At 45.5% G+C, this 14099-nt stretch overlaps 1 protein-coding gene across 9 annotated transcripts in view; it reads left to right on the forward strand.

Annotated features, from left to right (window-relative positions):
- The first annotated feature begins 930 nt into the window (after positions 1-930).
- The window catches only part of PML (promyelocytic leukemia), a 54367-nt gene continuing 41198 nt past the window's right edge, over positions 931-14099 (forward strand). For 6 of the 9 annotated variants that reach the window (XM_025389776.1, XM_025389782.1, XM_025389779.1 and 3 more), the window contains exons 1-2: positions 949-1193; positions 4546-5018. In XM_025389776.1, coding sequence (XP_025245561.1) covers positions 1065-1193; positions 4546-5018 — 602 coding nt within the window. In that variant the 5' untranslated portion in view covers positions 949-1064. Of the gene's footprint in view, positions 1194-4545; positions 5019-14099 lie in introns of all 9 variants that reach the window. The other 3 variants (XM_025389775.1, XM_025389784.1, XM_025389783.1) reach the window with 1 other exon arrangement.

Raw genomic sequence — 14099 nt, forward strand, 5'->3', positions numbered from 1 at the left:
CCTTTTCCCCTCACCAGCTGGGAGTCTGGCATGCTTTTCCACTGGTGAAGACCTAGCTGGCTCTCCCCTCTCCCTCTTCATACCAGCTCTCCAGCTCTCCCCCTCCCTCCTGCCCCCACCACCTCACATCCACCAGCCTTTCCAGCTGTCACTCAAGGCGTCACCCTGCTCCCTCACCTCCAGTCACTGGCTTCCCAGGATCTCTGACTCAAGACCCTCCTCTGCATCCCACAGCCACTGTCCTAGACCAGGGTACATGCCCCTAGGTTGTTAGAGTGACCGTCCCATCATGCACAGCTGATCATGTTGTTCCCTGGTTCCAGATCCTTCATCAACTTCCCATCACTCCCAGAACTGGTCCAATCTCCTTAGCTAGGATCTTGTCCCAGCACACTTCTTGGGCATCATTTCTCATGAATTCCCTCTTAAATCAGAAAACGGCCAAAACTAGTTCCCAAACAGGCTTTCGTGTTTCAAACTTCCATGCCTTTTGCAAGAGCTATCTTTTGTGTTTCCAGTGTCCCCTGGACCCCACCACCTACAGCCCTGAGTCCCTGGTGAATTCCCACTGCTTTTTCAGGTCCCAGCTGAGGGCTCTCCTTTCCAGAATGTCTCCGTTTGCAAGCTTGCTCTTCCATTACATCTAGGGCTCTTAAAAAGCAGGGGCTGCGTGTGGCTCATCTTTGTGCGCCCAGCTCCCGGCAGGAGGTGGCACGAAGCAGTGCCAGTGTGAACTGATGAATGGATCAAACCTGGGGGCGGGGCTGCCCCTCTGCAGCTCTGCCCTGCCTCTCCCGCTTTATCGTAAGTCAGCAGTAGGTCTGCGGCTCCCCGCCTCTCCTTCCTCCCCGCTCTGGGCGTGTCTTTAAAACCCACAGTCGGCCTCTCTGCCCCTAGAACCGTCCCCAGCTTCTGTCTCACTTCCTCTCCAGAGGCGGGCCCTGAGCTGGCACCTCCCCTTTCGGACAGCTCAAGGGGCTCAGCCAACTGGCTCACGACTCCCCTTTAGTTTCTTTTCACGCCCTCCAAGATCTAAACCGAGAATCGAAACTAAGCTGAGGTCCATGGAGCCTGCACCCGCCCGATCTCCGAGGCCCCAGCAGGACCCCGCCCGGCCCCACGCGCCCACCATGCCTCCCCCCGAGACCCCCTCGGAAGGCCGTCAGCCCAGCCCCAGCCACAGCCCTACAGAGGTACTATTGGGTTAGGGGATGATGGGGTAAGGCTTTGTTGGTTTACTGTGGTGGGGAGAGTGGGGAAGAGAGGGTCTAACGGAGGATTTGGTCAAGTACGTTAGAGAGTGACACAAAGCGGTAAGACCAGACACCAGGGTCCTGACCCTCTTGGCTGGGGCATGGGAGGGTAGGATAGAGTAGAAAAGAGGACCCGGAGGAGTTGGGGCGGCCTCGCTGGGCTGCGGTTTCTCCACTGAGCAGTTGGGCAAGGTGAGAAGGGTCAGTGGCCTTCGGGCCTGGGCCCTTCCGCCCACCCTCGAGCCCTGCCTCAACCCTGCCTCAGATGCAGGACCACAGATTAGGGAGGATGGAGGTGGTAGCCCTGTTGCGCTGGCCTGGAGCCAGGAGCATGTCCCAGGCACAGCAAAACTAAAACCAACTTCCCAGATCCGAGGTGAGAAACTGTGGCTCAGACTGAAGAGGTATCTTTGCCAAGGCCTCCCAGCTCATGTGGTTTCTGCTTAAGGAAGCCTCCCTAACAAACCCTTCTCTTGCCACACCTGTCCTGCCTACCTCCCACCTCCACCCGCAAAGGAACTACTTGGGTTTCTTGTTCTGCTGCCTTCCAGGCCCTTTTGCTCCCCTTCATGAAAGTACAGAGGACACTGTATTACAGTAACTTTTATAAGCATTATTACAACTAAGAATAACATTACTTAACAACACTAGCTAACATTTATGAGCACTTCGAATGTGCCAGGTACTGTATTAAGCACTTTGGTTTTTTTGTTGTTTGTTTTGCTTTGTTTTTTGTTTGTTTGTTTATCTGTTTTTTTTTTTTTTTTTTTTTTTTTTTTTTGAGACGGAGTCTCGCTCTGTCGCCCAGGCTGGAGTGCAGTGGCCGGATCTCAGCTCACTGCAAGCTCCGCCTCCTGGGTTCACGCCATTCTCCCGCCTCAGCCTCCCAAGTAGCTGGGACCACAGGCGCCCGCCACGTCGCCCGGCTAATTTTTTTTGTATTTTTTAGTAGAGACGGGGTTTCACCGTGTTAGCCAGCATGGTCTCGATCTCCTGACCTCGTGATCCGCCCGTCTCGGCCTCCCAAAGTGCTGGGATTACAGGCTTGAGCCACCGCGCCCGGCCTTATCTGTTTGTTTTTGAGATGGGGTCTTGCACTGTCGCCCAGGCTGGAGTGCAATGGTGCGATCTCTGCTCACTGCAACCTCCTCCTCCCGGGTTGACGTGATTCTCCTGCCTCAGCCTCCTGAGTAGCTGGGATTACAGGCCACACCACCATACCTGGCTGATTTTTATATTTTTAGTAGAGATGGGGTTTCACTATGTTGGCCAGATTGGTCTCTAACTTCTGATCTCGTGATCTGCCCACCTCGGCCTCCCAAAGTGCTGGGATTACAGGCGTCAGCCACCATGCCCAGACTGCTTTTGTATTTTAAAAATTGTGGTAAAATATACGTAACGGATAAGCTCCTATGTTAACCATTTCTAAGTGTAACGTTCAGTGGCATTAAGTAGATTCACAATATTGTGTAACCATCACCACCATCTATTTTCAGAACTTTTTAATTACTCCAGAAACTCTGTACCCTTTAAACCATAGGGGAGGGAAAGATGGCTTCCCTCCACCCTTCTAGTTTCCTTGGCTGGGCTATGAATTAAATAGTCATAAAATAGATTAACAGGGGGAAAACCCATATTTAATTACATATGTATACTCAGGAGTCCCACAAAGTATGAGACTCAAAGAAAGGTCAGATGATTGAAGCCTATATAGCATCCTGATCTACAGAAAAGAGCTTGGAGCTTCTGGGTGGTGATGATGACACAAGTTATGGGAGGGTGAGGAGAGGAGCTGTTGTCTTGCTATGTAGATAAAAAGTTCTTAGATAATAAGAGTTGTCTGGAGTAGCCCTCTTTTAATATAGACCATTTTACTAATGTAGATTTTCTTTAGGATGCAAATGCCTTTCTGTTTTACAAAAGGAGAGCTTTTCAGAGCTATTCCTGTATCAGCAGTTTCTCAGAATAACCAGCTTAAAATATGCCAACAAAGTATATTTCAAGGGTGGCATATTCTGGCCTCCTGCAGTCATATTTTGAAGTGGTGTGTCCTGAGTCTCAGTAAAGCAATAGCTCCTCATTTTCTCCTTCCCCTAGCCCTTGGTAACTTCTAATCTACCTTCTGTCCCTATGAACTTACTTATTCTAGATATTTCATATAAGTGGAATTGTTACCAGTAGACGGTCTTGACTGCAAGTTGTTCAGGTTCTTGGCGTTTTGAACAAAGAATTGGACAAAATGCACAGCAAAGCAAGGAAAGAATGAAGCAATGAAAGCAGAGATTTATTGAAAATGAAAGTACACTCCACAGGGTGGGATGGGTTGGAGCAGGGCTCAGGGGCCCAAGTTACAGAATCTTCTGGGTTCCAAATATGCCCTAGAGGTTTCCCATTGGCCACTTGGTGTTCACCCCATTGGTTGTAGAAAGCAACCAATCAGAGGTACTTTCAATTTTCCATCTGCCAGGCAGGAAATGGGGTGTTTTGCAAAGAGAGTAGCCTCTGGTCCTTTTGTTACTTAGGCGTGGAGAGTTCGGTTTCCTTTGGATTTAGTTCTAGGAAGTCAGAGGGAATCAGCCTTAGGTTCCCTGCCTCCAGACCCTATTCTCCTGCCTCAGAATCATACAGTATTTTACCTTTTGTGTGTGGCTTATTTCACTTAGCATAATGTCATTGAGGTCCATCTATGTTGTAGCATGATCAGAATTTAATTTCTTTCTAATGCTGAATAATATTCCATTATATGTGTAGACCACATTTTGTTTATCTATTCATCTGTTGATAGATACTTGGATTGTTTCTACATTTTGACTATTGTGAATAATGTTGCTCTGGACATTGTTGTACAAGTATCTGTTTGGGTCCTTGTTTTTAGATCTTTTGGTTATATATGTAAGAGTGAAATTGCTGGGTCATATGATTGTTCCATGCTTACCTCTTTGATGAACCCCCAAACTGTGCATTAAGCACTTTATATGAGGTTGGTACTTACTGTATCTACCTTCCAAACTGAGTTCCTTGAAGGCAGAATGTATCCTATACCTCTTATATCTCAGGGCCTAGTACTGTGTGTGATGAGAAGTAGATGCTCAATAAATGGTGCAGTGAGAGCAGGAGGGCCTGAATAAGTGGGAGTATTGGGGTGCTGATAAGCCAGGGTTTTGCATCATCCAATGACTGGCTGGAATGGAATATGAGGTCCTACTCCAGGCTCCAGCTGTAAGGGTGGTTGGCCAGTGGGTGGGGGCTCTTGGGACTTCTCCGGGCCTCACCCGCCTCTCTGGTCCCCCAGCAAGCCCCCTCTCCGGAGGAGGAGTTCCAGTTTCTGCGCTGCCAGCAATGCCAGGCTGAAGCCAAGTGCCCGAAGCTGCTGCCTTGTCTGCACACGCTGTGCTCAGGATGCCTGGAGGAGTCGGGCATGCAGTGCCCCATCTGCCAGGCGCCCTGGCCCCTAGGTGCAGACACGTCTGCCCTGGATAACGTCTTTTTCGAGAGTCTGCAACGGCGCCTGTCGGTGTACCGGCAGATTGTGGATGCACAGGCTGCGTGCATCCGCTGCAAAGAGTCCGCCGACTTCTGGTGCTTTGAGTGTGAGCAGCTCCTCTGCGCCAAGTGCTTCGAGGCACACCAGTGGTTCCTCAAGCACGAGGCCCGGCCCCTAGCAGAGCTGCGCAACCAGTCCGTGCGTGAGTTCCTGGATGGCACCCGCAAGACCAACAATATCTTCTGCTCCAACCCCAACCACCGCACCCCTACGCTGACCAGGTGAGTGGGCTGGCACAGGGTGGGATGGTGCATCCAAGAACCAGGTAGAGGTGAGAGGAGCAAAGATCCAAAGAGTCACACAGCTGAGGACAAGGAGCTTCTGGGGCCTTGCAACTCTAAATGTGGTCTGCAGATATGCAGCATCTGTGGTGACGACCGCAATTTATGCTGCCAGTCCCCACGCAGGTGGATAGTAAGTTTCCAGTTTCCTCCTGTAATAAATAATGCTGCAGAATCATCTTTGCATTGTTATCCAGTAATTTCTTCAGGATAAATTTTTAGAAGTGCCACTGCTGGCTGTAGGGGGACAGAAATTCTACATTTGATACATGTTACCAAACTGCGCTTTAGAAAGTCTTCGAGTGAAATTTTCCGTGAGCGCTGACAGGGAATCTCAGTAAGGCTGGATTCTAGGATCAGAGACAGGTAGGTAGTTTCTGTCTGAAAAGTTGAGACCATTAACACCAGGCAGTGCTATCTGAGAATGTCTGTATGGGAAAAAAAAAATCACGTCCAGTTGTAATTATTTTTATTAAACAGATTTTAATTCGGTTTTTTAATAGGTAATATATTTGTACAGTTCACGAACAAAATTTATAAAGAGGAGAGAGAGAGTGCAGTCTTCTGTCCATCCTCAACTGTCTAATTCCCACCACTTCTCCCTCTTCCCATCCACAGGTAGTTTTGAATGTTTCTTCTGAGAGTTTCTTTATGACTATATATGCAGGTAGCAGCAGTCTTATCAGGTCCTATTTTCCCTCTTTTAGCCAAAATGGTAGCATAACTATGTGAACTTTCAACCATCAGAAATAGATTGTTTATAGAAGGCTCTTCTTGGTTCTTAGGGATCCACTTGCAAAATGGAAGCATTTTTCGCTTGTTTTTGACAACTCAGAACTATATATGGCTAAACCACATACCTGCTAAACTACATATCTGCTAAACGGAGTGTGGTTTGTTTCCTGCTTTAGGATAAACTTCCCCCACTATCAGAATAAGCTTTCCCCTCCGACTTCTCAACAGCTGGTATCACCACATTTCTTAGCTTGTTGTAAAGGTTGAGTGGCTTTCCACTTGTTTATTGGCCATTGTGTTTCTTCATTTGTGAATGGCCTGTTTAGGTCCTTTGCCTGTTGTTGTTGTTGTTTCCTTTGAGGAATTAAGGGATTAATTAAGGAATTCAGGAACAAATTCCTCGAAGGAAAAAAATTTATGCGTTTCTTTTGCTCTTACAATTTGTGCAGTTTTAAAACTTACATATTCATTGGATTTTGATTGAAATTGTAATAAATTAGGGGAAATTGGCTTTATCTCTGGTTATATCTTTTGGATTTAAAATTTTTTTTTAATTTTTTTTTTTTTTTTGAAATAGAGTCTCCCTGTGTCACCCAGGCTGGAGTGCAGTGGCGCGATCTTGGCTCACTGCAACCTTCGCCTCCCGGGTTCAAGCAATTCTCCTGCCTTAGCCTCCCAAGTAGCTGGGATTACAGGTGCATACCACCGTGCCTGGCTAATTTTTTGGTATTTTTAATAGAGACGAGGTTTCACTATATTGGTCAGGCTGGTCTCCTGACCTCAGGTGATCCACCCGCGTCGGCCTCCCAAAGTTCTGGGATTACAGGCGTGAGCCACCGCACCCAGCCTTATACTAATTTCTTAATGAATTTGTAAGCTTTCATGTTTTGAACATGATAATGCAGCCATCCCACGGGATCCATGGGAGATTGGTTCAAATTCATAGATGCTCAAGTCTCTGATATAAAATGGCATAGTATTTGTATATAACCTCTACACATCCTCCTGTATGCTTTATTTTTTATTTTATTTTTATTTTTTGAGACAGGGTCTTGCTCTGTCGCCCAGGCTGGGGTGCAGTGCTGCACTCGTGGCTCACTGCAGCCTCAGTCTCCTGGGGTTCAAACAATCCTCCCACTTCAGCCTCCAGATTATATGGGACTACAGGTGTGCACCACCACGCTCAGCTAATTTTTAAATTTTTTTGTAAAGACAGGGTTTCGCCACATTGCCCAGGCTGGTCTTGAGAATTCTTGGGCTCAAGCAACAACCCTCCCACATAGGCCTCGCAAAGTGCTGGGATTACAGGTGTGAGCCACTGTACCCAGTCTCTCCTTGTATACTTTAAATCATCTCTAGATTACTTATAATGCCTAATACAGTGTAAATGCTATGTAAAGAGTTGTTTTACTATATTTTTGAATTTGTATTATTTTTTATTGTGGTCCTTTTTTTATTGATTTTTTTTTCCCTGAATATTTTTGATCCAAGATTTGTTGAATCCACAGGTGTGTAACCTGCAGATACTGAGGGCCAACTGTACATATAAATTGTTTAACATAGTGCCTGGCACATATTAAATACTCAGTGAATGTTAAAATTCTATTATAATTTCTCTGCTCTAGAACAGTTTGAAGAATATAAGAAATTTAGGCTTATAAAAGTTTTTTGAAAAACCATCTTGGAACTGGTGCCTTTTTTATAGTAGATTTTTGAGAACTTGTCCCATTTTTACCATGGAATTAGTCTGTTCTGGTTCTTGTGTCAGATTTTTGGAAAATTTTCCAGTTCATCCTGAGTTATCTTTCATAATTTAAAAATCTCAGCCAGGTGCGGTGGCTCACGCCTGTAATCCCAGCACTTTGGGAGGCCGAGGTGGACAGATCACGAGGTCAGGAGATTGAGACCATACTGGCTAATACGGTGAAACCCCATCTCTACTAAAAATACAAAAAATTAGCCAGGCATCGTGGCGAGTGCCTGTAGTCCCAGCTACTCAGGAGGCTGAGGCAGAAGAATGGACTGAACCCAGGAGGCGGAGCTTGCAGTGAGCCGAGATCGTGCCACTGCACTCCATCCTGGGCGACAGAGAGACTCCGTCTCAAAAAAAAAAAAAAAATCCTCTATGTCTGTAACTGTACCCCCTTTTTTAATTTCTGATGTTGTATATTTGTGGTTTAGTGGTCTTTTCAAAGTACTGTACTTTTAGTCTTTCCTGAGATTGCTTACTGATTTTAATATTTTCCTTCTTTCTGTTTGGTCATTTTATTATTTTTGTCATTTTCTTCCTTCTAACTTTTGTCATTATTCATTTTCTAGCTTCTTGAACTTATAATTCATTTATTTGCAATCTTTATTGTTTAATAATAATAACTTTTTTTTTTTTTTTTTTGAGACAGAGTCTCCCTCTGTAACCCAGGCTGGAGTGCAGTGGTATGATCTTGGCTCACTGCAACCTGTGCCTCCTGGGTTCAAGTGATTCTCCTGCCTCAGCCTCCCCAGTAGCTGAGACTACAGGTGCCCACCACCACGCCTGGCAAATTTTTTTATTTTTATTAGAGACGGGGTTTTCCCATGTTGACCAGGCTGGTCTCGAACTCCTGGCCTCAAGTGATCCACCCGCCTCAGTCTCCCAAAGTTCTGGGATTACAGGCATGAGCTACAATGCCTGCCTAATAATAACTTTTTTAAGGCATAAGTTTTCTGTATATGGCTTTGGCTGTATGCCATAACTTTGATAATTTTATGAGTGTTCTTATAGTCAATCATTTCTCAAATATCATTTCAGTCTTTTATTAAAAAGGTTCTCTTGCTTAAGGTCAAGAGTTCGAGATCAGCCTGGGCAACATGGCAAGACCTCATCTTTACAAAAAATAAAAAAAATTAGCCAGGCATGTTAGGTGGTACTTGCTTGTAGTCCCAGTTATTTGGGAGGTTGAGGCAGGAGGGTTACTTGAACCTGGGAATTTGAGCCTGCAATGAGCTGTGACGGTGCCACTTCACTCTAACCTGAGCATCAGAGCCAGACCCTGACTCGAAAAAAGAAAAAATTTTTTTTCTTTTGAAAAGTTTTAGAGAAGGGTGTTTTCTAAAATTTTCAAGTGGTTTGTGATGTTTGGTTTCTCGCTCTGTCACCCAGGCTGGCATGTGGTGGTGCGATTTCATACTTGCTAATTTCTGCACTATGGCCAGTTTATACAGTTTGTATGAGTTCTACATCTAAGACTATATTGAGATTTTCTTAGTGGCCTAGGATATTCCTTGGACTCACATATTCCTAGCAATAATCCTTAGAGTTGAAAAGTTGTATTTGTTGTACACACATATATATAATATACAAATATATGTATATATAATGTATATATGCATATATATGTGTATATCCATATATATGTAAGTTCTAGTGCTTGTGTGTGTGTGTATCTACACTCTATTGAAACTTTCTACTTTTCTTTCTCTTTTTTTTTTTTGAGATGGAGTCTTGCTCTGTCGCCCAGGTTGGAGTGCAGTGGCGTGATCTCGGCTCACTGCAGCCTCCTCCTGCGGGGTTCAAGTGATTCTCCTGCCTCAGCCTCCTGAGTAGCTGGGACTACAGGTGCGTGCCACCACGCCCGGCTAAGTTTTTTTTGTATTTTTAGTAGAGATTGGGTTTTACCATGTTGACCAGGATGGTCTCGATCTCCTGACTTTGTGATCCACCTGCCTCAGCCTCCCAAAGCACTGGGATTACAGGAGTGAGACATCACCCCTGGCCAAAACTTTCTACCTTTCTTTCCATTCTGTTTCACCAATTCTCTAAATAATAATTACAGAGTGGTAACTTCCCCATTAAAACATATATATAGGCCGGACATGGTGGCTTCCACCTGTAATCCCAACACTTTGGGAGGCCAAGGCCGGTGGATTGATTGAGCCCACGAGTTTGAGGCCAGCCTGGGCAATATGGCGAAACCCCGTCTCTACAAAAAAATACAAAAATTAGCTGGGCATGGTGGCACGTGCCTCTCGCCCCAGCTATTCAGGAGGTGGAGGTATTCCTCAGAGAGGATCTCCTGAGCCTGGCAGTTCAAGGATGCGGTGAGCCATGATCACGCCACTGCACTGCACTCCAGCCTGGGTGACAGAATGAGACTCTGTCTTAAAAAAAAAAAAAAAAAAAAAAAAAGGCCCAGGTGTGGTGGCTCACACCTGTAATCTCAGCACTTTAGGAGGCTGAGGCGGGTGGATCATGAGGTCAGGAGTTCAAGACCAGCCCGACCAACATGGTGAACCCCGCCTCTATTAAAAACACAAAAATCAGCCGGGCGTGGTGGTGGGCGTCTGTAATCCCAGCTACTCAGGAGGCTGAGGCAGGAGAATCGCTTAAAACCAGAAGGTGGAGGTTGCAGTGAGCCGAGATTGTACCACTGCACTCCAGCCTGGGCAACAAGAACGAAACTCTGTCTCAAAAAAAAAAAAAGTGTGTATACACACACACGCACATGCACACTCTAGAACCTGTCTCATCTATCACCACAAAGAGTAGAATATAACTGTTCTTCCAGAGAAAATAAAACATTTAGCACACTTTTATAATTTTTCTTCTTCCCTCTTCCCTCTCACTTTCAGATTTAGTTGAAATAATGTGAACTTTTAGTTCCAGATTACTACCAAATTTTTAATTTTTTTTTTCTATTGTAAGCATCCTTTCTGAACAGGTATTAAGCTTCATGGTCATATTACAACCCACCTGTTAGCCATACCTTAGACTTTAATTGGATTCATTGCTCAACATAATTTTTCCTATAGCTTTTCTTCCCCTTTCTTGAATTATTTAAGGTGATTAATTTTCCATTTGGCAGGAATACTCCATCAAGTAATTAAAAAAAATTATTCCAGAGTTTACTTTCTGAGACCTTAAGTGTCTTTACTTGTATGTCCTTCTTTTGCTGTCACATATGAGGGAAAGTTTAGGTGTAAAATTCTGAGGTCACAATCACAGTGCTTTTACCTCAGAATGTATAAACCTTGCTTCACAGATTTCTAGTCTGGTGTTGCAGATGAGAAGTCCAGTTATGGTCTATTTTTTTCTCTGTGAGTATACTTTTTAGAGATGGGATCTCACTCTGTCACCCAGGCTGGAATGTAGTGGTGCAGTCAGAGCTCACCATAGCCTCAAACTCCTGGGCTCAAGCAATCCTCCCACCTTGGCCTCCCAAGTAGCCAGGACTACAGGCACCTGCCACCACGCCTGGCTAATAAATATAGTTGGATGGTTTTCATTTGTTTATTTGTTTGTTTAGAGACAGGGTCTTGCTTTGTTGCCCAAGCTGGTGTGCAGTGGTGTGATCATAGCTTACCGTAACCTCGAACTCCTGGACTCAAGAGATCTGCCAGCCTTAGTCTCTGAGTAGCTAGGACTACAGGTGCCTGCCACCATGCCTGGCTAATTTTTAAAATTTTGTATAGAAATAGGATCTCACTCTATTGCCCAGGCTGGTCTAAACTCCTGACTTCAAGTGATCCTCCTGCCTTAAACACCAAAAGCACTGGGATTACAAGCTTGAGCCCATGCCCAGCCTGCTAAAGATCTTTATATAATTTTTTCTTTTTTCAATAATCTTCTATCACCATTGTTGATCTGAAAAACTCAAGTCTTTCTTCAGCTTTTCAGCTCAGGGAAATTATATTTTGCTATTTATTTATTTATTTGAGATAGAGTCTCACTCTTGGAATATAGTAGCATGATCTCAGTTCCTTGCAACCTTTGCCTCCCAGGCTCAAGCAATTCTCATGCCTCAGCTTCCCAAGTAGCCAGGACTACAGAAGTGCGCCATTACACCTGGCTAATTCTTGCATTTTCTTTTTAGTAGAGACAAGGTTTTGCCATATTAACCAGGCTGGTCTTGAATTCCTGGCCTCAAGTGATCTGCCCGCCTTGGCCTCCCGAAGTGCTGGGATTATAGGCATGAGCCACTGTGCCTGGCCATACTTTTTAATGTACTCATAGCCCTTCATTTGTTTAATTTATTATTTATTTATTTATTTATTTTAGACATGGTCTTACTCTGTCACCCACGCTGGAGTGCAGTGGCACGATTGTGACTCACTGCAACCTCCGCCTCCCAGGTTCAAGCGATTTTCCTGCCTCAGCCTCCTGAGTAGCTGGGACTACAAGTGTGCACCACCATGCCCAGCTAATTTTTGTATTATTAGTAGAGACGGTGTTTCACCATATTGGCCAGGCTGTTCTTGAACTCCTGACCTTGTGATCCACTCACCTCGGCCTCCCAAAGTGCTGGTATTACAGGTGTGAGCCACTGCACCTGACCCATTTGTTTATTTTTAAAATGTTTACTACTGTTGTTATATGGATATTGGAACTCCAAGAACATATTTTGCATCTTTTAATTTTTTTCCCCACGAATTCTGTTGCTTTGCCCTTTTTCCCCGAGATTCTCTGAGCGCTCCTCGAATTGTTTTTCTAACTTGCCAGCTCATCTTTTCACAGCTGACTCCATTCTTCTATCTGCTACCCCTGTTGAATTGTTGTGGGTTTTCCCCCCCAGCAATCTTTTTTTTTTTTTTTTTTTAGTTGCCAAAAGAGCTTAATGCTGTCAGGATGCTTTTTCTTGGCAGCCTGTTCTTGTTTTCTCACTGTAATATGTTCTTAAGACTCCCTGAAAAACACACTTCGCATTTACAGAGGTGTATGTTTCCTACATGATCCCCTTTTCAATGGGGACTTGCTCAGTTTGGCTGTTGATTCTCTTCATAGTTGTCCTGCGGTCTGTGCTGTCTGCTCCCATGTAAAGGCTGACATCCAGATTGTTCAGTGTTTGTAGCTAGCGTGGGCTGGCAGCAGTTGTGTAAAGCACAATTTATACCCCACACTCAATCCCTGCAGTGGAACAGGGCCGCTCCCCGCGAGTCCCAGATGGTGTCAGCTTGTAAGTAGTCCCACCTCTACTGTGGGGGTCAGAGGTGGATTTCTCCCTATTAAGGATGGAGAAAACCTTTTGTCTGTACCCATTTTAGATGTCCAGCTAGGTCCCTGTAAATTAGACTCACAAGATACAGATTCACAAGAGAAAAGCAGGCTGGGCACGCCTGTAGTCTCAGCACTTTGGAAGGCCGAGGTGGGTGGATCACCTGAGGTCAGGAGTTTGAGACCAGCCTGACCAACATGGCGAAACCTCATCTCTACCAAAAATACAAAATTTAGCCAGGCGTGGTGGCACACACCTGTAATCCCAGCTACTCAGGAGGCTGAGGCAGGAGAACTGCTTGAACCCTGGAGGTGGAGGCTGCAGTGAGCCGAGATCACACCACTGCCCTCCAGCCTGGGTGACAGAGTGAGACTCTGTCTCGGGAAAAAAAAAAAAAAAAGAGAGAAAACCAGGAGCATTTTAGCATGTGCATCTAGCATGGGTATCACATCTAGCATGGGAATTGTGCATATACATGGGAGTATCCAGAGATGAGTAACTCAAAGCATTGGTTAGAACTTTAGCTTACATAGCATCTTAATGAAAGAAAAGGAAATGTTTAAAGAAGTGGCAGGATAAAAGAAAGGGGTTTTAGGCTTGCAAAGGTGGCAAACTGTAGGAAGTTGTGTTTCTGTTTTGCATTGCTAGAAGGAATACCTGAGGCTGGGTAATTTATAAAGAAGAGAGGTTTATTTGGCTCATGTTCTGCATGCTGTACAAGCGTGGCACCAGAAACCTGCTTGGCCTCAGGTGAGGCTGCAGGTAGGTTTTTTTTTTTTTTTTTTTTTTTTTTTTTGAGACGGAGTCTTGCTCTGCCGCCCAGGCTGGAGTACAGTGGCCGGATCTCAGCTCACTGCAAGCTCCGCCTCCCGGGTTCACGCCATTCTCCTGCCTCAGCCTCCCGAGTAGCTGGGACTACAGGCGCCTGCCACCTCGCCCGGCTAGTTTTTTGTATTTTTAGTAGAGACGGGGTTTCACCGTGTTAGCCAGGATGGTCTCGATCTCCTGACCTCGTGATCCGCCCATCTCGGCCTCCCAAAGTGCTGGGATTACAGGCTTGAGCCACTGCGCCCGGCCCTGCAGGTAGGTTTTAATCATGGCAGAAGGTGAAGGGGGAACAGGCGTGTCGCATGGCAACAGAGGGAGCGAGAGAGAGAGAGAGAGAGAGAGAGAGAGAGAGAGAGAGAGAGAGATTGAGGGAGGAAGCTGGAGAAGGAGGTGTCAGGTGCCTTTAAATAACCGGCTCTCCCATGAACTACCAGAGAGAGAATTGTGGCCCCAAGCCATTCATAAGGGATCCACCCTCATGACCCAAAAC

This window comes from Theropithecus gelada, chromosome 7a (assembly GCF_003255815.1).
Source record: "Theropithecus gelada isolate Dixy chromosome 7a, Tgel_1.0, whole genome shotgun sequence".
Classification (NCBI taxonomy): domain Eukaryota; kingdom Metazoa; phylum Chordata; class Mammalia; order Primates; family Cercopithecidae; genus Theropithecus; species Theropithecus gelada.